General features: G+C 42.7%; 2 protein-coding genes across 3 annotated transcripts; both read left to right on the top strand.

Annotated features, from left to right (window-relative positions):
* Positions 1–443: 443 nt before the first annotated feature.
* Positions 444–14,487, top strand: LOC118360215 (protein lin-7 homolog C). The gene is made up of 5 exons (XM_035739481.2): positions 444–612; positions 3,500–3,618; positions 7,660–7,731; positions 7,809–8,018; positions 10,835–14,487. The coding sequence occupies exons 1-5, from the start codon at positions 576–578 to the stop codon at positions 11,000–11,002; spliced, it is 606 nt and encodes a 201-aa protein (XP_035595374.2). The 5' UTR covers positions 444–575; the 3' UTR covers positions 11,003–14,487.
* Positions 14,488–14,937: 450 nt separating this feature from the next.
* On the top strand, positions 14,938–17,338 carry LOC118360218 (60S acidic ribosomal protein P2-like). 2 transcript variants are annotated; one of them, XM_035739490.2, is made up of 5 exons: positions 14,938–15,095; positions 15,873–15,996; positions 16,146–16,194; positions 16,408–16,503; positions 17,224–17,338. In XM_035739490.2, the coding sequence occupies exons 2-5, from the start codon at positions 15,874–15,876 to the stop codon at positions 17,298–17,300; spliced, it is 345 nt and encodes a 114-aa protein (XP_035595383.1). In that variant the 5' UTR covers positions 14,938–15,095; position 15,873; the 3' UTR covers positions 17,301–17,338. The 2 variants fall into 2 exon arrangements, with proteins under 2 accessions (XP_035595383.1, XP_035595391.1); XM_035739498.2 differs by having other exon boundaries at positions 15,040–15,165.
* Positions 17,339–27,002: the final 9,664 nt, after the last annotated feature.

Here is a 27,002-nt window from a genome sequence, read left to right on the forward strand (position 1 = left end):
TTTCCTATCACAACAAAAACATAAACATTGGGTCAGCAGTCTATGTCCTCAGTTTCGCCGTAATGATAAGGTAACACAGTTTAATACATAGTAATGAGCCTATGTAGTGTTTCAGCTCTCAGAAGGCAAATTCCTCATTGCTGTGAGAAGTGGAAATTAATCCATAGAAATGCATACATTATGCAAGCACTGACAGAGATCAAAATTATGGCTTAAACATATTGAATCGACATTGTCGGTTTACAAAGACATTTACAAACAATTAATTTTGGGTTATGAATAATGAGCAGATAAGACATTTGAATAACTATACGTTAAAATCTATCATTTAGATAATCATTGAAAAACTGTAAATATTGCAGGTTATACATTTAGGATACCACATTTTCAAAAATAGATATGACTTCTCAGTTTCTCCCCCATCTTGGATTGGGCACATTGACCGTATATTGCGCCGATTGCGTGTCCTTGACGCAACAACAATCCCCGTCAATACAGCTCAAATCTGTTTATCGCGGAGTGGATATTTTGCTAGCCTGATAATTTCTCACAAACAGTGCCGGATTTGGGCTATTATGGCGTCTTTGGGGGAACCTGTTCGACTGGAAAGAGGTAAAACGTCAAACAACACAGATCGCTTGATCAATAATAATGGTTAAAATTATGAAAATACACACGAGCCAAACAGATGGCTAGCTAGATAACGGTAGCTAATCTGGAATTTAATTTAGTTAGCCATTTAATTTTGAAATAACTAGCCAAAAGTACAATCATCTCTCAAAAGTCGAAAGAAAAATAGATTATTCCAATATAATCGCTTTAGTTTTAAGAAAGACAGATGGGCTGAGTTGCTAATGTTGTAGCCAGCTAACGTTAGCTGATTTAGATAGCTATCCTCTAAGGCTGGTAGTTTGCAGTGGTGTAAAGTACTTATTTAAAAAAAATATATATATATATTTCACCTTTATTTAACCAGGTAGGCTAGTTGAGAACAAGTTCTCATTTGCAACTGCGACCTGGGCAAGATAAAGCAAAGCAGTGTGAACAGACAACACAGAGTTACACATGGAGTAAACAATTAGCAAGTCAATAACACAGTAGAAAAAAATGGGCAGTCTATATACAATGTGTGCAAAAGGCATGAGGAGGTAGGCGAATAATACACTTTTTGCAGATTAACACTGGAGTGATAAATGATCAGATGGGCATGTACAGGTAGAGATATTGGTGTGCAAAAGAGCAGAAAAGTAAATAAATAAAAACAGTATAAAAACAGTATGGGAATGAGGTAGGTGAAAATGGGTGAGCTATTTACCTATAGACTATGTACAGCTGCAGCGATCGGTTAGCTGCTCGGATAGCTGATGTTTGAAGTTGGTGAGGGAGATAAAAGTCTCCAACTTCAGCGATTTTTTGCAATTCGTTCCAGTCACAGGCAGCAGAGTACTGGAACGAAAGACGGCCAAATGAGGTGTTGGCTTTAGGGATGATCAGTGAGATACACCTGCTGGAGCGCCTGCTACGGATGGGTGTTGCCATCGTGACCAGTGAACTGAGATAAGGCGGAGCTTTACCTAGCATGGACTTGTAGATGACCTGGAGCCAGTGGGTCTGGCGACGAATATGTAGTGAGGGCCAGCCGACTAGAGCATACAAGTCGCAGTGGTGGGTGGTATAAGGTGCTTTAGTGACAAAACGGATGGCACTGTGATAGACTGCATCCAGTTTGCTGAGTAGAGTGTTGGAAGCCATTTTGTAGATGACATCGCCGAAGTCGAGGATCGGTAGGATAGTCAGTTTTACTAGGGTAAGCTTGGCAGCGTGAGTGAAGGAGGCTTTGTTGCGGAATAGAAAGCCGACTCTGGATTTGATTTTTGATTGGAGATGTTTGATGTGAGTCTGGAAGGAGAGTTTGCAGTCTAGCCAGACACCTAGGTACTTATAGATGTCCACATATTCAAGGTCGGAACCATCCAGGGTGGTGATGCTAGTCGGGCATGCGGGTGCAGGCAGCGATCGGTTGAAAAGCATGCATTTGGTTTTACTCGCGTTTAAGAGCAGTTGGAGGCCACGGAAGGAGTGCTGTATGGCATTGAAGCTCGTTTGGAGGTTTGATAGCACAGTGTCCAATGACGGGCCGAAAGTATATAGAATGGTGTCGTCTGCGTAGAGGTGGATCAGGGAATCGCCCGCAGCAAGAGCAACATCATTGATATATACAGAGAAAAGAGTCGGCCCGAGAATTGAACCCTGTGGCACCCCCATAGAGACTGCCAGAGGACCGGACAGCATGCCCTCTCTGATTTGACACACTGAACTCTGTCTGCAAAGTAATTGGTGAACCAGGCAAGGCAGTCATCCGAAAAACCGAGGCTGTTGAGTCTGCCGATAAGAATTTGGTGATTGACAGAGTCGAAAGCCTTGGCGAGGTCGATGAAGACGGCTGCACAGTACTGTCTTTTATCGATGGCGGTTATGATATCATTTAGTACCTTGAGTGTGGCTGAGGTGCACCCGTGACCGGCTCGGAAACCAGATTGCACAGCGGAGAAGGTACGGTGGGATTCGAGATGAACAAATACTTTAAGGTACAACTTAAATCGTTTTGGGGGGTATCTGTACTTTACTATTTATATTTTTGCCAACTTTTACTTCACTACCTATCTAAAGAAAATAATGTACTTTTTACTCCATACATTTCCCTGACACCCAAAAGTACTGGTTACATTTTGACAGGAAAATGGTTCAATTCACACACTTATCAAGAGAACATACCCTGGTCATCCCTACTGCCTCTAATCTGGCACACTCACTAAACACAAATGCTTTGTTTGTAAATTAATGTCTGAGTGTTGTATTGTGCTCCTGGCTATCCATACATTAAAAAAATGGTGCTGTATGGTTTGCATAATGTAAGGAATTTGAAATGATTAATACGTTTACTTTTGATACTTAAGTATATTTAAAACCAAATACCAAAACCAATAGACTTTTACTCAAGTAGTATTTTACTGGGTGACTTTTACTTGAGTTGTTTTCTATTAAGGTATCTTTACTTTTACTCAAGTGTGACAAATGGGTACTTTGTAGCTTCCTAATAATGTTAGCAGTTGCACCCAAACAAAAGTTCAGAGTCCAGTATGTAGCTAGCTGTAGCTCAGTAGCTAGCTAGGTTAGTTTGAAAATGTTGCACCCGAAAGCCCCGGACTATGTTACTTGCAGTCCTGATGACACAAGTCCCTGTCCATTGAATTCTACCACAAGCATTGTGATGAAGATTTGGTAATGATCAGTTATGCCTGCATCATAATACCCTGTGCATGGACAGATTTACTTCATCAATCTACAAAATCAAAAACCAACAGACTCCATTACTCTTGTGCTGAAGTGTTAGATTCTCTGCCTCAAGCAATTATTTCCCAAACCAAAGTCTTTAAATCGATGTCAATTATTGGTAAGATCTCTGACGGTGGGTGGTCTCCATGTTTTCTCCCCACAGACATTTCTCGGGCCATTGAATTGCTTGACAAGCTCCAGAGGACGGGGGAAGTGCCACCCCAGAAACTGCAGGCACTGCAAAGGGTCTTGCAGAGCGAGTTCTGTAATGCTGTGCGAGAGGTGAGCTGTGACAATGCCATTAAATGCCCATCACACCCTTCAAAGTTCAACTCAAATTATGTAGCCAAATCTGGACCTCTTACTGGACCTCTCTCGACTTACAAATTGGTGCATTCACCTTATGACATCCAGTGGAACAGTCACTTTACAATAGTGCATCTAAATCTTAAAAGGGGGGTGAGAAGGATTACTTATCCTATCCTAGGTATTCCTTAAAGAGGTGGGGTTTCAGGTGTCTCCGGAAGGTGGTGATTGACTCCGCTGTCCTGGCGTCGTGAGGGAGTTTGTTCCACCATTGGGGGGCCAGAGCAGCGAACAGTTTTGACTGGGCTGAGCGGGAACTGTACTTCCTCAGTGGTAGGGAGGCAGATGTTAATGCGAGTGTAGCAAAATGCTTGTGCTTCTAGTTCCGACAATGCAGTGATAACCAACAAGTAATCTAACTAACAATTCCAAAACTACTGTCTTATACACAGTGTAAGGGGATAAAGAATATGTACATAAGGATATATGAATGAGTGATGGTACAGAGCAGCATACAGTAGATGGTATCGAGTACAGTATATACATATGAGATGAGTATGTAGACAAAGTAAACAAAGTGGCATAGTTAAAGTGGCTAGTGATACATGTATTACATAAGGATGCAGTCGATGATGTAGAGTACAGTATATACGTATGCATATGAGATTAATAATGTAGGGTAAGTAACATTATATAAGGTAGCATTGTTTAAAGTGGCTAGTGATATATTTACATCATTTCCCATCAATTCCCATTATTAAAGTGGCTGGAGTTGGGTCAGTGTCAATGACAGTGTGTTGGCAGCAGCCACTCAATGTTAGTGGTGGCTGTTTAACAGTCTGATGGCCTTGAGATAGAAGCTGTTTTTCAGTCTCTTGGTCCCAGCTTTGATGCACCTGTACTGACCTCGCCTTCTGGATGATAGCGGGGTGAACAGGCAGTGGTTCGGGTGGTTGATGTCCTTGATGATCTTTATGGCCTTCCTGTAACATCGGGTGGTGTAGGTGTCCTGGAGGGCAGGTAGTTTGCCCCCGGTGATGCGTTGTGCAGACCTCACTACCCTCTGGAGAGCCTTACGGTTGAGGGCGGAGCAGTTGCCGTACCAGGCGGTGATACAGCCCGCCAGGATGCTCTCGATTGTGCATCTGTAGAAGTTTGTGAGTGCTTTTGGTGATAAGCCGAATTTCTTCAGCCTCCTGAGGTTGAAGAGGCGCTGCTGCGCCTTCTTCACAACGCTGTCAGTGTGAGTGGACCAATTCAGTTTGTCTGTGATGTGTATACCGAGGAACTTAAAACTTGCTACCCTCTCCACTACTGTTCCATCAATGTGGATAGGGGGGTGTTCCCTCTGCTGTTTCCTGAAGTCCACAATCATCTCCTTAGTTTTGTTGACGTTGAGTGTGAGGTTATTTTCCTGACACCACACTCCGAGGGCCCTCACCTCCTCCCTGTAGGCCGTCTCGTCGTTGTTGGTAATCAAGCCTACCACTGTTGTGTCGTCCGCAAACTTGATGATTGAGTTGGAGGCGTGCGTGGCCACGCAGTCGTGGGTGAACAGGGAGTACAGGAGAGGGCTCAGAACGCACCCTTGTGGGGCCCCCGTGTTGAGGATCAGCGGGGAGGAGATGTTGTTGCCTACCCTCACCACCTGGGGGCGGCCCGTCAGGAAGTCCAGTACCCAGTTGCACAGGGCGGGGTCGAGACCCAGGGTCTCGAGCTTGATGACGAGCTTGGAGGGTACTATGGTGTTGAATGCCGAGCTGTAGTCGATGAACAGCATTCTCACATAGGTATTCCTCTTGTCCAGGTGGGTTAGGGCAGTGTGCAGTGTGGTTGAGATTGCATCGTCAATGGACCTATTTGGGCGGTAAGCAAATTGGAGTGGGTCTAGGGTGTCAGGTAGGGTGGAGGTGATATGGTCCTTGACTAGTCTCTCAAAGCACTTCATGATGACGGAAGTGAGTGCTACGGGGCGGTAGTCGTTTAGCTCAGTTACCTTAGCTTTCTTGGGAACAGGAACAATGGTGGCCCTTTTGAAGCATGTGGGAACAGCAGACTGGTATAGGGATTGATTGAATATGTCCGTAAACACACCGGCCAGCTGGTCTGCGCATGCTCTGAGGGCGCGGCTGGGGATGCCGTCTGGGCCTGCAGCCTTGCGAGGGTTAACACGTTTAAATGTCTTGCTCACCTCGGCTGCAGTGAAGGAGAGACCGCATGTTTTCGTTGCAGGCCGTGTCAGTGGCACTGTATTGTCCTCAAAGCGGGCAAAAAGTTATTTAGTCTGCCTGGGAGCAAGACATCCTGGTCCGTGACTGGGCTGGGTTTCTTCTTGTAGTCCGTGATTGACTGTAGACCCTGCCACATGCCTCTTGTGTCTGAGCCATTGAATTGAGATTCCACTTTGTCTCTGTACTGACGCTTAGCTTGTTTAATAGCCTTGCGGAGGGAATAGCTGCATTGTTTATATTCGGACATGTTACCAGACACCTTGCCCTGATTAAAAGCAGTGGTTCGCGCTTTCAGTTTCACGCGAATGCTGCCATCAATCCACGGTTTCTGGTTAGGGAATGTTTTTATCATTGCTATGGGAACGACATCTTCGACGCACGTTCTAATGAACTCGCACACCGAATCAGCGTATTCGTCAATATTTTTATCTGACGCAATACGAAACTTGTCCCAGTCCACGTGATGGAAGCAGTCTTGGAGTGTGGAGTCAGCTTGGTCTGACCAGCGTTGGACAGACCTCAGCGTGGGAGCCTCTTGTTTTAGTTTCTGCCTGTAGGCAGGGATCAGCAAAATGGAGTCGTGGTCAGCTTTTCCGAAAGGGGGGCGGGGCAGGGCCTTATATGCGTCGCGGAAGTTAGAGTAACAATGATCCAAGGTTTTACCACCCCTGGTTGCGCAATCGATATGCTAATAAAATTTAGGGAGTCTTGTTTTCAGATTAGCTTTGTTAAAATCCCCAGCTACAATGAATGCAGCCTCCGGATAAATGGTTTCCAGTTTGCAAAGAGTTAAATAAAGTTTGTTCAGAGCCATCGATGTGTCTGCTTGGGGGATATATACGGCTGTGATTATAATCGAAGAGAATTATCTTGGAAGATAATGCGGTCTACATTTGATTGTGAGGAATTCTAAATCAGGTGAACAGAAGGATTTGAGTTCCTGTATGTTTCCTTCATCACACCATGTCTCGTTAGTCATGAGGCATACGCCCCCGCCACTCTTCTTACCAGAAAGATGTTTGTTTCTGTCAGCGCGATGCGTGGAGAAACCCGTTGGCTGCACCGCATCGGATAGCGTCTCTCCAGTGAGCCATGTTTCCGTGAAGCAGAGAACGTTGCAGTCTCTGATGTCCCTCTGGAATGCCACCCTTGCTCGGATTTCGTCAACCTTGTTGTCAAGAGACTGGACATTGGCAAGAAGAATGCTAGGTAGTGGTGCGCGATGTGCCCTTGTTCGGAGTCTGACCAGAAGACCGCCTCGTTTCCCTCTTTTTCGGAGTCGTTTTCTTGGGTCGCTGCATGCGATCCATTCCGTTGTCCTGTTTGTAAGGCAGAACACAGGATCCGCGTCGCGGAAAACATATTCTTGGTCGTACTGATGGTGAGTTGACGCTGATCTTATATTCAGTAGTTCTTCTCGACTGTATGTAATGAAACCTAAGATGACCTGGGGTACTAATGTAAGAAATAACACGTAAAAAAACAAAAAACTGCATAGTTTCCTAGGAACGCGAAGCGAGGCGGCCATCTCTGTCGGTGCCGGAAGTAAAGAGTAGTTATTTGATTTCAGATATAAGATTTGTCATTCCTTCAATGTCAGTGTATAGTGTTGTGATTACGAAATAAGCTATCCAGTTTGAGGATGAATTAATAGCTTGGAACCCTGGACAGCAAGAACTACCAGGATCTCCATTTTTAACATGTCAGACCTTTTGACGGAAGTAATTCAGCTTTGCAGTTTGCATTCGACTAACCTTCTTTCTGCCTTTTCTAAACAACTCTGTAGGTGTATGAACATGTGTATGAGACAGTGGACATTAACAGTAGCCCAGAAGTCAGGGCAAATGCCACAGCCAAGGTATGTCAAAACAACAACAACCAATATTAAACAACTCTGTAGGAAACTCTGGGTTAACAACCTCTCTTGTCTTGTAGGCCACTGTTGCAGCGTTTGCAGCCAGTGAGGGGCACTCACACCCTCGCGTGGTGGAGCTGCCTAAGACTGAGGAAGGACTTGGCTTCAATATAATGGGAGGGAAGGAACAGAACTCTCCTATTTACATCTCACGCATCATTCCTGGGGGAATCGCCGACCGCCACGGGGGCCTCAAGAGAGGCGACCAGCTTCTTTCTGTCAATGGGGTGGTACGTCTTGTTTATGCAGTCTCTGGTTGTGTCCGAATACCCATACTTGCGTTCTAAATAGTAGGCATTTTGGGAAGGCGAAAAATAAAGTTTTGTAGAATGTGCAATTTCGAAAATTGAGTATGCTTTAAAAATTCCAGGATGTCATACTCATTTTGGCTTTTTGTTTAGTAGTATTTGCTGCACTTGAGGAAGAGTATTGTATTTCGAGGCCCACGTGTGTCTAACAACAGCTGAGGGGACAAGATGTACCAAAATAAATTAATGTAGGGAATCGAAACAATTGCCCATTGTAGGATGAGCCTAGTATGCTGTTATATTTTGCTTACTGCATTCGTTTTTACTAAACACAACGTTCTAAATAGTACAGTTGAAGTCGGAACTTTACATACACTTAGGTTGGAGTAATTCACTTGTTTTTCAACCACTCCACAAATTTCTTGTTAACAAACTATCGTTTTGGCAAGTCGGTTAGGACATTATTTGTACACCTCCTCAATTCTCATAGCATATGCTCTCATTATGATAAAACACTGGTTTAGTTAAACAGACAACAACAAAAAAGTGTCCCTTGTTTAGTGGTTTTACGCATCATCATGATGATGTGGCAACAACTTGCTTTTTGAAAAGTTCTATATCTTGAAAACTTGATTGCTGACATGCAACACATTTTGGGACTCTATCAACCAGTGGACTAATGAAAAAAAAATATACTTTTGAGTGGATTATTCCTTTAAGCAATGGTTCCAGGACCAGGATACAGTTGAAGTCAGAAGTTTACATACACTTAGGTTGGAGTCATTAAAACTCGTTTTTTCAACCACTCCACATTTTTTTTGTCAACAAACTATAGTTTTGGCAAGTCTGTTATGACATCTACTTTGTGCATGACACAAGTAATTTTTCCAACAATTGTTTACAGACTGATTATTTAACTTATAATTAATTCACTGTATCACAATTCCAGTGGGTCAGAAGTTTACATACAGTAAGTTGACTGTGCCTTTAACAGCTTGGACAGTTCCAGAAAATTATGTCATGGCTTTAGAAGCTTCTGATAGGCTGATTGACATCATTTGAGTCAATTGGAGGTTTACATGTGGATATATTTCAAGGCCTACCTTCAAACTCATTGCCTCTTTGCTTAACCTCATGGGAAAATCAAATCAGCCAAGACCTCAGAAAAAAAATGGTAGACCTCCACAAGTCTGGTTCATCCTTGGGAGCAATTTCCAAATGCCTGAACGCACCACGTTCATCTGTACAAACAATAGTATGCAAGTGTAAACACCATGGGAACACGCAGCCATCATACCGCTCAGGAAGGAGACGCATTCTGCCTCCTGGAGATGAACGTACTTTGGTGCGAAAAGTGCAAATCAATCCCAGAACAACAGCAAAGGACCTTGTGGAGATGTGAATGTATTTCAAGGCCTACCTTCAAACCTTCAAACTCAGTGCCTCTTTGCTTAACCTCATGGGAAAATCAAAAGAAATCAGCCAAGACCTTGGGAAAAAAATGGTAGACCTCCACAAGTCTGGTTCATCCTTGGGAGCAATTTACAAATGCCTGAACGTACCACGTTCATCTGTACAAACAATAGTACGCAAGTATAAACACCATGGGAACACGCAGCCATCATACCGCTCAGGAAGGAGACGCATTCTGCCTCCTGGAGATGAACGTACTTTGGTGCGAAAAGTGCAAATCAATCCCAGAACAACAGCAAAGGACCTTGTGGAGATGCTGTACAAAATTATCTATATCCACAGTAAAACGAGTCCTATAACCTGAAAGGCCGCTCAGCAAGGAAGAAGCCACTGCTCCTAAACTGCCATAAAAAAGCCAGACTACGGTTTGCAACTGCACATGGGGACAAATATCGTACTTTTTGGAGAAATATCCTCTGGTCTGATGAAACAAAAATAGAACTGTTTGGCCATAATGACAATCGTTACGTTTGGAGGAAAAAGGGGGAGGCTTGCAAGCCGAAGAGCCCCATCCCAACCGTGAAGCACGGTGTTGGCAGCATCATGTTGTGGGGGTGCTTTGCTGCAGGAGTGACTGGTGTACTTCACAAAATAGATGGCATTATGAGGCAGGAAAATTATGTGGATATATTGAAGCAACATCTCAAGACATCAGTCAGAAAGTTAAAGCAAATGGGTCTTCCAAATGGACAATGTACCCAAGCATCCTTCCAAAGTTGTGGCAAAATGGCTTAAGGACAACAAAGTCAAGGCATTGGAGTGTCCATCACAAAGCCCTGACGACAATCCTACAGAAAATGTGTGGGCAGAACTGAAAAAGTGTGTGTGAGCAAGGAGGCCTACAAACCTGACTCAGTTACCAGCTCTGTCAAGATGGAATGGGGCAAAAGTCACCCAATTTATTGTGGGAAGCTTGTAGAAGACTACCCAAAACGTTTGACCGAAGTTAAACAATTGAAAGGCAACACTACCAAATACTAATTGAGTATATGTTAACTTCTGAGCCCTGGGGATGTGATGAAAGAAATATAAGCTGAAATAAATCCTTCTTTCTGCTATTATTCTGACAGTTCACATTCTTAAAATAAAGTGGTGATCCTAAGTGACTTGTGAATTGAATTGTGAAAAACCTGAGTTTAAATGTATATGGCTAAGGTTTATGTAAACTTTGAACTTCAACTGTATGTATTATGATTAGTACACAGTATGCAGTTTAATTAAATAGCAGGCAAGCCAGATTTCGGACACGGCTACTATCAATATACATGTATCATATTCAGTCACCTAATTTCCTCCTAATCCTCTTTTTATCTCTTTCTTTCCAGAGTGTGGAGGGGGAGCACCATGAGAAAGCTGTGGAGCTTCTCAAAGCTGCCCAGGGCACTGTGAAGCTGGTGGTCAGGTACACTCCTAAAGTCCTTGAAGAAATGGAGTCCCGCTTTGAGAAGATGAGGTCTGCAAAGCGCCGGCAACAGAACAGCTATCCCCAATAGTGTTTTTTCATCACTGGCACGCAATTCCCTCATCTTTCACCCTCTTCCAGCCATCTGTCCCAGTCACAATTTTAACCTTCTTCTAAAACTTAGCACACTAAGTTTTTAGTTTGGATCCACATACAGTGGGGCAAAAAAGTATTTAGTCAGCCACCAATTGTGCATGTTCTCCCTCTTAAAAAGATGAGAGAGGCCTGTAATTTTCATCATAGGTACACTTCAACTATGACAGACAAAATTAGAAAAAAAAATCCAGAAAATCACATTGTAGGATTTTTTATGAATTTATTTGCAAATTATGGTGGAAAATAAGTATTTGGTCAATAACAAAAGTTTATCTCAATACTTTGTTATATAGCCTTTGTTGGCAATGACAGAGGTCAAATGTTTTCTGTAAGTCTTCACAAGGTTTTCACACACTGTTGCTGGTATTTTGGCCCATTCCTCCACGCAGATCTCCTCTAGAGCAGTGATGTTTTGGGGCTATTGCTGGGCAACACGGACTTTGAACTCCCTCCAAAGATTTTCTATGGGGCTGGACATGTACTGGCTTAAGCAGGGGGACATGTACTGGCACTGCAGGATTTGAGTCCCTGGTGGCGTAGTGTGTTGCTGATGGTAGGCTTTGTTACTTTGGTCCCAGCTCTCTGCAGGTCATTCACTAGGTATGTCTTCCATTCCCTAATAATTGCTCCCACAGTTGATTTCTTCAAACCAAGCTGCTTACCTATTGCAGATTCAGTCTTCCCAGCCTGGTGCAGGTCTACAATTTTGTTTCTGGTGTCCTTAGACAGCTCTTTGGTCCTGGCCATAGTGGAATTTGGAGTGTGACTGTTTGAGGTTGTGGACAGGTGTCTTTTATACTGATAACAAGTTCAAACAGGTGCCATTAATACAGGTAACGAGTGGAGGACAGAGGAACCTGTTAAAGAAGAAGTTACAGGTCTGTGAGACCCAGAACTCTTGCTTGTTTGTAGGTGACCAAATACTTATTTTCCACCATAATTTGCAAATAAATTCATTCAAAATCCTACAATGTGATTTGATGGATATTTTTTTTTCTCATTTTGTCTGTCATCGTTGAAGTGTACCTATGATGAAAATTACAGGCCTCTCTCATCTTTTTAAGTGGGAGGACATGCACAATTGGTGGCTGACTAAATACTTTTTTGCCCCACTATATATTATATTTCTACCTTTTCTACACCCTACCCCTGCGACTTCTGACACCACGACTCAAGACAAACACTAGATTTATCATATTTCTACAAGTAGTTGGTCATTCACGCTTTACATGTGCATTACATTTTGGGCTGACATATTGGATGCCTTTTGAGGACCTATGAGACCCACAACATAGGTTCATTGATTGAAGAGATGGTATTTATTTATTTTAGTACAGCCTTTATAATGTGTCTCAGGGCAATACAAATATATTTAAACTTGTACTGTCATACTGTCATTCAAATTACCCTCATTTTCATGTGGGTATAAAATTAGGCTCAGATGATTTAACACTTCAATGCTAGTTTACTAAGCATTTGCAGGAATGCAAACTTCACACCTGCTATTTTTGAAAGTGAAAAGAACTGGTAGTAATAGAATACATTTGGGATATAAGAGGTATAGAATATATAAATTCTCAAAGGAATTGTGTGTGAATTTATATAGAGATGTTGTGTTTACCAGTATATGAAGGCTAAATGGAGACGTTATGTTTCACCATGGTCTCTTTCTTGTTTTTTTCCCCTCCTGAAAATAACAGGTGTGAACGTTTTGGTAGATCTGTGTTTAGTATTCTAATCTTAAATTGTTAAGGAATTAAATAATACATTCTCTGAATTTATTTTTAACCTTGTGCTGATGTTTTTACTGTCTTACAAGCTTTAAAAAAAGATTTTGCTGTCTCGTAAAATATTCAGCAACTTCTAGCTTTTGCATCCCATGAATCATTTAGAGCCTTCACATGTGTAGGTTTTTAGTGGGCTGGGAGAAGGCTTACTAAGCACAGCATCTGTCTATTAAAATTCAGATAACCGTTTTCCCTTATGACAGTAAGGGGGGACAGTATACAATTTTGAGACCTGAGGCAAACCTGACATTTTAAATATTTAAAAAGAGCAATAAGTCAGAACCTTTCGAAACCACAGGGGTATTTCATGAACAGGGTCAGTGGATTTTGAGATTCCCCAAGAAAGCTGCATTCCCATAGCCATTTTTTTTTCATTTCTTTGAGTTATTTTGCTCTATTCACACATCAACAGTGTGGCCAACTCATTCAAAGTGGGTTTACAGTAGGTCAGCCAACTTGTCTCAGCGACGACACAAATGCCATTGTTATCCAACACAAACTGATGTTTCCAAAAAGCATAAACGAGAAAAAGACAATTGCACTACCACCAGCATGGTTGTTTGAAATAGGGTGCTACCTGTTATCTTTCAATGCGGGTAAACCCTTTATTGAATGGCATTCATCAAAAATGAATGTTATCTACTGGTATGTGAAACCCACCTTCATTAATACAGTTCAAAATAAAGACCAATAACGTTGCTATGCTGTTGCTAAGCTGTGGTTGAGTTAACAAAGCCATATTTTGGGTTGCTGACTTACAGGTTTGAATGATTACTTGTTGACCTATAAAATTAGGTACATGTCCCATTTGGGTGAACTATCCCTTTAAGATGTTAACTTAATTTGGCATCACTGATTTCAATTCCAGATATGTTATTTTTCACCCGAATAGTATAGTTTATTTTAATTTTATGGTCACTCGTGAATGTACTGTATAATTCCAGTTATATTGATAAAATAGATTTAACGTTTTTGCTGAATTTAATAAAATGTATTCATCTAAATCATGAAACATTTTGTATTTCATTCACAAGTTTTCTTCACTTCATAAAGAAAATATTCTATGTTCTATTCATACTTTTAAACAGATGTGTAAAATAAACAAAGGCTTAACAGATTTGGCACCCCATAGCAAGTTGGTTACATGTCGGCTTGCCCCTCAGTATGATTACTGAAATGTCCTTGTGACTGACATTAATGGTTTCAACAGAATGTTCAGGACAGTTACCATGCCAATTCCTAGAGCTTTGTGAAACACCCCTCAGGTTTCTACCCTCTTATATTTTGGAAGGGTCAATAAAATATTTTTCTAAGTGTTTTCTTTTGATATTTTTATTTTTTACAAGGGATTTTCATGAGAGAGAAAAATCCTGAAATGATTTGTATTCCTTTTCTGACTGTTATATTCTTGTTTTGAGTACCAAGACCAAACTTGAAACTTTTATGAGAACTATTTGATATCATGTTTAATGTTTGCTTGTTTTGGACTGTTCGGTCTACTTACAAAATATGCTGCTCTCAGTTTATTCTGTCCATTTGTATTGTGTCACATTGATGTGGATGTATAGAATATTTAGATCAAAATTATTTAGATCCAAAAACTGCACAAAATAAACGATACCATGAAAAATGTTTTCATTTGATTATTTTTATTCTCAATTTACTATTACCATCACTTTTATTGTGTATTTCCTTTAACAATTGTAGTTTTAACATCCTTTTTGTTTAGGAGGCCCACGTTTTTAGTTTGATACCAAATTTTGATGATGCCATATTATGTCATATTGCCAGAGGCAAGAATGGTACTATAGTAAGGGCTCTGTGCCGTTTCATAGAGTATGGCACTATGTTGGTACTAATGTAGTCCAAATTAGGTGTCTGTTCTAAGGTCACAGCACAGTCCCAGCTCCATCTGTCCCGTTATTGACCACTGAGAGTCAATGGCCCTTTGCTGGACTGAACAGTGGCCCAATCACTTACATGCGGCGTATCATTATCACCATGTAGTGATTCCAGTTTTTTTCTGACACTTTTCATTGGGTTGACGCCGCTCGGCCTCCGGACCATCTCCTCACTTCGCCTTGCAAATCAAGTCCACCCTGTTGGAATTTTCTCCTCCAATCAAAATTCATTCGATTTCCCCGCCCATCACGCGTTTTTCCGTTTCCCCCTGCCTTGGAACTTCCTTTCCGCCTGTGCAAATCTCGTCGTGAACACGCATCTCTGTCTTTTCCGTGTCAAGTGAGTGTCTTTTAAAGGCAATTTAGGATATACACACACAGTGAAAATAAGTCCAACACGGAACCATAACGTAGGCATTCCTTTCAAATATTTGTTTTACCCCTAACCTAAAATTGGACAGCAAATAATGTATTGGAGAGGAGCATGCTAGCCAGTTAGCTTGCTACCTAACAGCCATGACATGTCACCATGTGTACTCGCTCTCACTATTGCCTCAAAGAAACAAGGCCCAAAACTGTAGCTAGCTAAGTGATTGGTAACATTATTCACTAGGGTGTTTTTCAATGCCACATCTTTATATTCTGATTGAATAAATAAGTTATCAGTGACAACCTCACTAACTGGAACTTTGTGGACAGTGCGCTAGCATGCTCGACTAGATAGCTAATTTGCTAACCTCAGTTATCTAGCCAACGTTACCTAGTTAGCTAATCTATTAGATGTTTTGAGTAAGGCAATGAGTCCTAGTGTTTGGTTAAGATGCCCAACCAACGTGTTTTTTTCTCACTTAGATTCTGGAGAAGGTGTATAAATGTCACTCTTGAAACAAATGCAAAGTAGGCATGTATAGGCCTAGCTACTTGATGATCTGTGGGTATGACATGGACAATTGTTATAATTGTTTCTGCAGGTTATATGATTATACTGCGACGTTCCCTTTGAGACGCATGTTTAGTATTTGTCTAAAGTAACTTAACTGTATTGGATTTATTTTATTTTTATGCCTTGTTTTTTGTTGTCATATGATGTATAACTGCATCATGACCTGTATTGCAGAATGCGTTACGTTGCTGCATACCTGCTCTCTGCCCTTGGTGGTAATGCCAGCCCACAGGCTGCGGACATCAAGAAGATCCTGGAAAGTGTTGGCATTGAGGCTGACAAAACACGCATGGAGCAGGTATGCTTAATATCACATGTTTGACCTTATTTCAGTGTTGAGTAAAATAAACGCACAACATGTGTGTTCTGAAAGTTGAGCTCAAACAGAAAACATGCTTGCAATTTCTATGGACCACTAATTTATGACCCCTTTTTTTCCCCCTTCAGGTCGTCACTGAACTCGGTGGCAAAAATGTGGAAGAGGTGATTGCCCAAGGTGAGTTGCAGAACTGTCAATGCATAATCTAAAGTCACTGAGGACAAAACATCTTAGTCCATTCTGGACTAAGCACACTAGTGGTTTAATCTGCTAGACATTTGTTTTGAAACTCTAGCAAGGCTTATCTGCCACTGTATTAGTGTTATTAGTTATTGGTATATACAGCAATATAGTTGTAATTAAATCAGTTAACTGTAATTTCTCTCACAGGCTATGGTAAACTGGCCAGTATGCCAGCAGGTGGTGCTGTGGCAGTGGCCAGCTCAGGTGGAGCCGCTGCTGCTGGGGCAGCTGCCCCCACTGCAGGTGAGCATACATCAGAGCCCACATGAGTGTTCGAGATCCTTGTCAAGTTGACCTTTTGGATGTCTTATCATTTTTCATACCAAACTGGGCTCAATGCCTTCTAATGGGGTCCTATGTGGCTCAGTTGGTAGAGCATGGCGCTTGTAACGCCAGGGTAGTGGGTTCGATTCCCGGGACCACCCATACGTAGAATGTATGCACACATGACTGTAAGTCCCAAAGCGTCAGCTAAATGGCATATATTACTATATTATTATTATTATATATTCTAATGGGGTGTTAAGTTATAGATATTGATGTGTGGGTCAGCTCAATATCTATTGGGCACTTGGTCAGGCAAGCTAAAGCTTATTTGCCTTTACTATACATTGGAAATGTTATAGTAATGGCCAGAACTGTCTCAATACAAACAGCATTAAAACAGTTTCATTGCTAAATACATGGATTTTCTAATTGGCGGGGATCATTCTTTTTATACATCTGGTATACAGCTGGTAGAATGGGACCGTTTTAAAAGCAGCAGGTCCGTTTCAGATTAATAAATGGCTGATCAGCGCATTACTAGTTCATGAAGGGTAGTTTGTTTTGTTTATGAACATGTATTTTGGTAAACTGTTTATTATATTACTTTCACTATAACTAGCTTTGAATATCTCTGTTTTCAGACAATGTATTTGGTGAAGATGGTATTGTTAATTGATTACTGTGATCTCTTTACAGCTGAGGAGAAGAAGGAAGAGAAGGAGGAGTCTGAAGAGGGATCTGATGACGACATGGGATTCGGCCTGTTCGACTAAACTTGTTAAAAATCTGAAATAAACTTTGTAATTAAGGAGCAGGCTAAATGTTCCTTGTATTTTCTGCATTGGGTATTTTGCTTAATGAAAGTAAACTTTTTTTTCTTTCCGTCTGGACACAGTCAGTCGCTGAAGCATTTGGGTGCTGCATAGCCCTTGATCATGACTATTACATTACACAAGTAATTGGATGACTGCGTCTTCTGTACTGGGGAATTTTGTTAAGAGCCCTGGATGCTCAGTTTGAACATTACCACACATCACTTGCGGCAGTGTTTTGGAAGCAAAAGGACCTTGTCTTTCATATCAGATAGAAATATAATAAGAAATGATGTGTTCCCACACAAAAATACAGTATCTCCACGTTACAGTGTTTACAGAAAACAGATTGAAGTTAGTCTACTTACAACCTGTGCTAATTGGCCATCTGCATCTCCTAACGTGTGTAAATGGACCCTACAAAAGGGTTGTCACTGGAAAAATACTATTGGCTGCAACCTAACTGTACAGCAAGTGAATTTAGCATTTGTGAAATTATTTTGGAATATGAAAGTAGGGATTTATGTTTATAGAATTCTGCCGCAATTGAGAATCGATTCAGGTTTAGGTGGAGTATTTGGCTGTTTAGGCTTCCAGAGCCACATCTTTAAACAACATGTAAGGTCCCTGGACTATAAGGGGTACCGTAATGTACCTTTAATCAATTTTGGGGCTTGTTGCTGCAGTGCAGCCATGTGGAGGTGCAAGTAGTAATTTGCTTGCTATTGTACATTTTGAATCAAATTCTATTTTGGGAATTATAGTCAACGTGTGTGACTGGTATTGATTGTCGACTAATTTCACTGCTACTACACAATGATTTCGGTAGTTGCAAGTGTGGTAAAAGGTTAAATTCATGGGTGAAATAGTAGATGGTGCTATTTACCCTTCTGCTACTGGCCCTGTCCAGAAACAACCCCTCTCCCTAGGCACTTGTCTTGAATGGGTAGTATAACAAATGTTGGGCTCGTGTGTCTGCAGCTACTCTTCCTAAGGTACACATAAAACATCACAGGCTAATACATACATTAATAGACAAGGACAGACCTACATACACATTTCAAATTGTATTTGTCACATGCGCTGAATACAACAGGTATTACAGTGAAATGCTTACTTATAAGCCCTTAACCAACAATGCAGTTTTAAGAAAATACCAACAAAAGAAAGAGATAATAATAACAAATAATTAAAGAGCAGCAGTAAATAACAATAGCGGGGCTACATACAGGGGGTACCGGTGTTGAGGTAATCGAGGTCATATGTGCATGTAGGTAGAGTTATTAAAGTGACTATGCATAGATAATAACAGAGTAGCAGCAGCATGGAGGGGGGCAATGCAAATAGTCTGGGTAGCCATTTGATTAGCTGTTCAGGAGTTTTATGGCTTGGGGATAGAAGCTGTTTAGAAGCCTCTTGGGCCTAGACATGGCGCTCTGGTAGCATTTGCCGTGCGGTAGCAGAGAGAACAGTCTATGACTAGGGTGGCTGGAGTCTTTGAAAATATTTAGGCCCTTCCTCTGTCACCGCCTGGTATAGAGGTCCTGGATGGCAGGAAGCTTGGCCTCTGTGATGTACGCACTACCCTCTGTAGTGCCTTGCGGGCGGAGGCCGAGCAGCATACCAGGCACTGATGCAACCCGTCAGGATGCTCTCGATGGTGCAGCTGTAAAATGTTTTGAGGATCTGAGGACCCATGACAAATCTTTTCAGTCTCCTGAGGGAGAATAGGTTTTGTCGTGCCCGCTTCACGACTCTTGGTGTGCTTGGTCCATGTTAGTTTGTTGGTGATGTGGACGCCAAGGAACTTGAAGCTCTCAACCTGCTCCGCCGCAGCCCAGTCGATGAGAATGGTGCATGCTCGGTCCTCCTTTTCCTGTAGTCCACAATCATCTCCTTTGTCTTGATCACGTTGAGGGAGAGGTTGTTGTTCTTGCACCACACAGTCAGGTCTATGACCTCCTCCCTATAGGCTGTCTCAATGTTGTCGGTGATCAAGCCTACCACTGTTGTGTCATCAGCAAACTTAATGATGGTGTTGGAGTCATGCCTGGCCGTGCAGTCATGAGTGAACAGCGAGTACAGGAGGGGACTGAGCATGCACTTCTGAGGGTGCACTTCTGAGGGGCCCCCGTGTTGAGGATCAGCGTGGCGGATGTGTTGTTACCTACCCTTACCACCTGGGGGCAGCCCGTCAGGAAGTCCAGGATCCAGTTGCAGAGGGAGGTGTTTAATCCCTGGGTCCTTAGCTTAGTGATGAGCTTTGAGGGCACTATGGTGTTGAACGCTGAGCTGTAGTCAATGAATAGTATTCTCACATAGGTGTTCCTTTTTTCCATTTAATATAAGTTGTCCATTTAATATAAGTATACACATTTATGCCTTCATAACCATGTGATTCATAGACTACTGAATGCAAGTGAAACACACGAAAATCGAAGATGTGTTGCAAATAGGCTGCTGACACTGCTAAATTCCCCTGATGTAAATAATGCTACCATGTTCCTTTAGTTACCACCCTTAATGGGTATCCTGGGTATAGACTTTTACAATTACCACCCTCAATGAGTTTCCTGAGGTAAGATGTAATCTCTTAAAGGTCCAATGCAGCTGTTATCTCAATATCAAATCATTTCTGGCTAACAATTAAGTACCTTACTGTGATTGTTTTCAATTGAAATGGTCCGAAATAATCATATCTTAATAGCAAAGAGCAATTTATCAAGAAAATAATTTTGCTATGACTGTCTGGGAGTGGGGAGGGGAAAACGGAAATCTAGCTGTTATTGGCAGAGAGGTTTGGAATGCTTTCTTATTGGTCTATTAACTAATTTGTCAACAGGCAAGCCAAAACTCCATCTTACCAAACATGCAGAAATGTCAGCCGTATTTCAAACTACTCTTACACTAAAAGGGCATTATCATAATTTTCTACAATTTCACAGTATTATTCCAACCTCATAGTGTGGAAATATATAAAACACAGGAAATGACGTTTTTTACAGCACTGGGCCTTTAAATTTGTACAACTTTTGTTACAGCTACCACCCACAATGGGTTTCATTAGGTAAAATACAACTCTGGCACCTCCTCACCACTGATGAAAGGCGTCTGCATGCTTCCCAGCCAAAATAGTTTTGTGACATTTTGGTTCTTTTTGGACTTCGGTATGGGTTTTTTCAGTTGTTCAGGCACACAACATTTTTTCTTGAGGCAAGCCAAAGTCGGTGTTGGTAGCCGAAGTCGGTAGCCGACTCGTAGACAATTGGTCAACAGTAAGGATTCTTCAATTAAGTGCCTGTTGTCATTCAAAGGGAGACAACTCCTTCTCGTGCACATTTTTTCACTTGAGAAATACTGCACCAAACATCCTAGTCAGATGCAAAATGATGTGACGAAGATCTCCTCTGCAAAAAAATGTCAAAATTAATTACAGATTTCCTAAATTATCTTAGATTAATTCGGACTATTTTGAGGAAGTGTATACTGGCTACAGCATCTGAAAATTGACAAAAAGTATTATTGTTGTTTTTTTCTAATTTTTCAAGCGAAAGCATTTTTTAAGGTAGAATGCAAGCACGCACACTCGTTAGGTTCGTTAGGTTCGGCTAGGCGGCAGGCAAATTGAAGCATGCTGACGCCTTAACACCGGTGTCTCAGCCCTCTGCTGTACTCCCTGTTTGCTGACAACACCACAGTTGTAGGCCTGGAAAACAACAACAACGAGTCAGCCTATAGGAAGGAAAGTGAACTGGCATTGGAATGCCAGGACACCAACCTCCCCCTCAACATCAGCAAAAGAAAGGGTTTGATTGTTGACTTCAGGAAACAGAGGAGGGAAAGTGCCCCAGTCCACATCAATAGGAGTCAGTAGTTTTAAACTCCTCAACGTCCACATCACAGAGGACTTGACATGGACCAACAACACCAAAACTCTTGTCAAGAGGATGCAACAGCGTCTATACTTCCTAAGGCAGCTGAAGAAATTCGGCATGCCACCCCAGGTCCTCTTCAAATACTACCGCTGCACCATCAGAGTGTCCTGACTGGTTGCATCACAGCCTGGTGCAGGAATTGCTCCATCCATGACCACAAGACCCTCCAGCAGGTGGTGAGGACAGCCCAGCACAGGACATCTACTTGAAACGGTGCCTGAGGAAGGCCCGCAGCATCATCACGGACCCCACACATATCAGCTAAGAGCTGTTCACTCCATTACCATCGGGCAGACAGAATTGGAGCATGAAGTCTGATACCAACAGGCTCAGAGACCGTTTCTATGTACAAGTCATCAGACTGCTGAACACTTGAACTGGACTGACCACCTGCTCTGATTCTCCACACCTTAGCACACATGCACTCACGCACACACCAACACACACAGTCGTGTTTAATTAACTAACCTTGTGGGGACACACAATTAATAACCGTTCAAAATCCTATTTTCCCAAACCCCTAAACCAAACCCAGTACATCACTGGGGCCAAGCTTCCAGCCATCCCGGACCTCTATACCAGGTGGTGTCAGAGGAAGGCCCTAAAAATGGTCAAAGAATCCAGCCACCCTAGTCATAGGCTATTCTCTCTGCTACTACATGGCAAGCGGTACCGGAGCGCCATGTCTAGGTCCAAAAGGCTTCTCAACAGCTTCTACCCCCAAGCCATAAGACTCCTGTAAAGCTAATCAAATGTCTATCCAGACTATTTACATTGCCCCCCCCACCCTTCTTTTACACTGCTGCTATTCTCTGTTTATTATCTATACATAGTCACTTTAAAAACCTCTTAAGGATCCACCCCTTTTTTCCCAATTTTCTCCTAAAATGACATACCCAAAATGAACTGCCTGTAGCTCAGGACCTGAAGCAAGGATATGCATATTCTTGATAACATTTGAAAGGAAACACTGAAGTTTATAGAATTGTTAAATTAATGTAGGAGAATATAACACATTAGTTCTGAAATGCAAGAGAAAGGCCACAATGTATTATTCCAGCCCAGGTGCAATTTAGATATTGGCCACTAGATGGCAGCAGTGTGTGTGCACAGTTTTATACTGCTCCAAAGAAACATTGCATTTCTGTTCAACATTTTGTATCAAGAATGCCCAAATGTGCCTAATTGGTTTATTAATACATTTTCAAGTTCATAACTGTGCACTCTCCTCAAACAATAGCATGGTATTCTGAGCCACGGTCCTTCTGTGGCTCAGTTGGTAGAGCATGGCGCTTGTAACGCCAGGGTAGTGGGTTCGATTCCCGGGACCACCCATACGTAGAATGTATGCACACATGTCTGTAAGTCGCTTTGGATAAAAGCGTCAGCTAAATGGCATATATTATATTATTATATTATTATATTATTCTTTCACTGTATTAGCTACTGTAAATTGGACAGTGCAGTTAGATTAACACGAATTTAAGCTTTCTGACAATATCAGATATGTCTATGTCCTGGGAAATTTTCTTGTTACGTACAACCTCATGCTAATCACATTAGCCTACGTTAGCTCAACTGTCCCGCGGGGGACCCACCGATCCTGTAGAGGTTTTAACTCTACCTACATGTACATATTACCTCAATTACCTCGACTAACTGGTGCCCTGGCACACTGACTCTGTACCGGTACCCTTTGTACATAGCCTCGCTATTGTTATTTTACTGCTGCTTTTTTATTATTTGTTCATTTATTTGACATTTTTGACTTATCTATTTTTCCATTAACACTTTTTTTTTTTTTTTTTTTGGTTATGGGCTTGTAAGTAAGCATTTCACTGTAAGGTCTGTTCTATTCGGCACATGTGACAAATAACATTTGATTTGATTTGAAACCCGAACCCTTACCCTAAACCAACCCTAACCTTAACCCCAATGCGATTTTCTGGATCTTTGTTTTAGATTCTGTCTCTCACAGTTGAAGTGTACCTATGATAAAAATTACAGCCCTCTACATGCTTTGTAAGTTGGAAAACCTTCAAAATCGGCAGTGTATCAAATACTTGTTCTTCCCACTGTATATATTCATGCTACACACACATCACAACTGCAGCTACCAGACTAGTATTGTTAAATTGTTATATACTGCACAATTTAAACACTTGCCCCCCAAACCCCCGTCCTCAAAACACATGTAAATATTAGACTATAAATTGTGCCTTCCTGTATTATACTTGTTTAAAATGTTTATTCTATTCTACTTAGCCATTTACTTTATGTTCATAATCTTATCTTTTAGTATATATTATTGCAAGTAAGAATTTATTTGGAAGGTGTATACCATGTGTATCCTGTACATACGACTAATAAAACTTGAAACATTCATGAACATGAAATAACCAGGCCTTGAATCTTGAGCCTTGTTACAGTCTATCGCCCTTAATAACGGGTTAGCTGAGATATAGTGTGCTATGGGTTTCATTGGGTAAAATGCAACATTCATGAACATGAAATAACCAGGCCTTGATCTTGAGCCTTGGTGTAGTCCATCACCCTTAACGGGTTAGCTGAGATACAGTGTCATGTGTTACATTCTACCACCCATGAAGGGTTAGCTGAGGTATTGTGCTGGGCTTTGGACCTGCTCATAAAATGAACAAGGTCCCTGTGAATCAGTTGTTGTTACGCTCCTGCTCATATAAAATTAACCAGAATCAGATGGAAGTTTCACCTAAGGTCCTTGGTTCCGCTGAGGCTTTCACCTCAGCCACCGTGATCAGAGTTAACGGACGTGAAAGCAGCAACCTTGAATCATGTGGAGTTTCCTCCCTCTAAAGTTTCAACTTAATGATTCCCACATTAATTTCCCTACACCACATTCACACCCAGCAGCATCCACCAGTCACACACATACACACATATCAGTACACATTTCGGTATCATGGACAGAACAAGATTTTTTTAAAGAATGCTCACTTTATACACGTATGCCTAACATTCCATACATCAATAATACTTTGCTCTACTGAGGCAGGCCCTGATATCCTAATGTCACCGCACCAATGTTCTTTAAATAACTTGAGAGATTCTCACATCAGTCACCCACTGGGCACAGACGTCAATTCAATGTCTATTCAACATTGGTTCAACATAATTTCATCGAAATGACATGGAAACAATGTTTATTCAACCAGTGTGTGCCCAGTGAGTAGTCAGAGAGCTGAACAGAGTATCATATCATACAGAGCATGACTGAAGTCCTTACTCTTCTGCTTTCTCTAAGCAGGCCCTGATATTGGGCAATCTATGTTACATGTCTAGTTTGTCTATTTCTATTTTTGGCCTGATATGGTTCTCAATCAGAGGCAGGTGTTAGTCATTGTCTCTGATTGGGAACCATATTTAGGTAGCCTGGTTTGTGTTGGGTTTTGTGGGTGGTTGTCTCCTGTGTCAGTGTTTGTACCACATGGGACTGTTTCGGGTTTTCACGTTTCTTGTTTTTGTAGTTTATTCATGTATAGTTTCTTTATTAAAGAACCATGAATTATAACCACGCTGCATTTTGGTCCGCCTCTCCTTCACACCACAACAGGACCAAACCGCGTGGTGACAGGCAGCGGAAGCAGGAGCAGCGCAAGGAGGAATGGACATGGGATGATGTATTGGACGGCAAGGGTTGCTACACATGGGAGGAGATCCTGGCGGGAAAGGATCGCCTTCCATGGGAACAGGTGGAGGCTGCTAGGAGAGCAGAGGCAGCCGGAGAGAGGAGCCGGCGATATGAGGGAACACGGCTGGCAAGGAAGCCCGAGAGGCAGCCCCAAACATTTCTTGGGGGGAGGCACACAGGAAGTATGGGGAAGTCAGGTAGGAGACCTGCGCCAACTTCCTGTGCTTACCGGAGGGCGAGAGAGACCGGGCAGGCACCGTGTTATGCGGTGGAGCGCACAGTGTCCCCAGTGCGGGTGCATAGCCCGGTGCAGTACATACCAGCTCTGCGTATCGGCCAGGCTAGAGTGAGCATCGAGCCAAGTGCCATGAAGCCTGCTCTACGCATCTGGTCTCCAGTGCGTCTCCTTGGGCCGGCTTACATGGCACCAGCCTTGCGCACGGTGTCCCCGGTTCGCCTGCATAGTCCAGTGCGGGCTATTCCACCTCGCCGCACTGGCAGGGCGACCGGGAGCATTCAACCAGGTAAGGTTGGGCAGGCTCGGTGCTCAAGAGCTCCAGTGCGCCTGCACGGTCCGGTCTATCCGGTACCACCTCCACGCATCAGCTCTCCGGTGGCAGCTCCCCGCACTCGCCCTGAAGTGCGTGTCCTCGGCCCAGTACCACCAGTGCCGGCACCACGCACCAGGCCTACAGTGCGCTTCGTCTGTCCAGCGCTGCCAGTGCCTTCCTCCTCTCCAGCGCTGCCAGAGTCTCCAGTCTGCCCAGCGCCGCCTGAGCTACCCGTCTGCCCAGCACCATCAGAGCCGCCAGTCTGCAAGGAGCCGCCAGTGCCGCCAGTCTGCAAGGAGCCGCCAGTGCCGCCAGTCTGCAAGGAGCCGCCAGTGCCGCCAGTCTGCAAGGAGCCGCCAGTGCCGCCAGTCTGCAAGGAGCCGCCAGTGCCGTCAGTCTGCAAGGAGCCGCCAGTGCCGCCAGTCTGCAAGGAGCCGCCAGTCTGCAAGGAACCGCCAGTCTGCAAGGAGCCGCCAGTGCCGCCAGTCTGCAAGGAGCCGCCAGTGCCGTCAGTCTGCAAGGAGCCGCCAGTGCCGCCAGTCTGCAAGGAGCCGCCAGTCTGCAAGGAACCGCCAGTCTGCAAGGAGCTGCCAGTGCCGCCAGTCTGCCAGGATCCGCCAGTGCCTGGCAGACAATAATGGTTTCATTATTAAAGAACCATGAATTATAACCACGCTGCATTTTGGTCCACCTCTCCTTCACCAGAAGAAAACCGTTACAGATATACCTTTAACCCAAACACCAGACGTGCTCGAGATGAAGATGCTACAAGCTATTTAGGTCAGAGGCATTGTGATGTGCTGTTTTATTCATTTTTTTGCCAAAATGTTGCTCTCTGATGGTCCAATTACCCTTTGTGTTGAATGAGTGAGAGTTGCAGATAAGTGAGAACTGGGTTAATGTCAACTTGTGTAAAGTTGTGAGAGTTGGTAAACCTAATAAGGATGCAGCTGTCAGCATTGGTGTGCTTTGTCAGCAGCTACTGGCTGTTGGGCAGGTGGTAAATTGGCTGTGCCAAATAATCATTGACGTTTTGTGCCTCCACTAGCCCCAGTAAACACAATTTTCTGAGTCCGAACAATGCAATGTTTCTATCTAGGACACAGGATGGAATTAAACATAAGCTGCCCTCCCAAACAAAAAGGCAGTAACTGCTCATAGAGTGGAACTGAGAAAAATGGCTTCAAAGTTTCTTAATTGTCCAGCCAAATGAATTCTAGGGAGATCATTGGAGATGTAATGATCTGTTGCCATACTATGAGTAATTGTTTTATTCATGTTGACCCTGACCTCTGACATGACCTTTGACCCTTAAACGGCAGTTACTGCCTTCTTCCTTGCAGGGTAATACCAAAGCAAAGAGAACTATCTGCCTTTTCATTTGTTAGTTTACTATTCTTCTCATTTATGCTATTAATACAAGAGCAGTCTAATTACTAACAGTGTAACAGTGTTGAAACTGCGTCTTTTGTTGTGTCTTCCACTAAGATACCAGTTGCATTTACAT

Source organism: Oncorhynchus keta, chromosome 2, assembly GCF_023373465.1.
Source record: "Oncorhynchus keta strain PuntledgeMale-10-30-2019 chromosome 2, Oket_V2, whole genome shotgun sequence".
Classification (NCBI taxonomy): domain Eukaryota; kingdom Metazoa; phylum Chordata; class Actinopteri; order Salmoniformes; family Salmonidae; genus Oncorhynchus; species Oncorhynchus keta.

Coding starts and splice junctions, on each gene's coding strand:
- LOC118360215 (XM_035739481.2), top strand. CDS start 576: ATGGCGTCTTTGGGGGAACCTGTTCGACTGGAAAGAG. Junction 7,732..7,808: donor GGGCAAATGCCACAGCCAAG/GTATGTCAAAAC, acceptor CTTGTCTTGTAG/GCCACTGTTGCAGCGTTTGC. Junction 8,019..10,834: donor TTCTTTCTGTCAATGGGGTG/GTACGTCTTGTT, acceptor CTTTCTTTCCAG/AGTGTGGAGGGGGAGCACCA.
- LOC118360218 (XM_035739490.2), top strand. CDS start 15,874: ATGCGTTACGTTGCTGCATACCTGCTCTCTGCCCTTGGTGGTAATGCC. Junction 16,195..16,407: donor GGAAGAGGTGATTGCCCAAG/GTGAGTTGCAGA, acceptor TTTCTCTCACAG/GCTATGGTAAACTGGCCAGT. Junction 16,504..17,223: donor GGCAGCTGCCCCCACTGCAG/GTGAGCATACAT, acceptor ATCTCTTTACAG/CTGAGGAGAAGAAGGAAGAG.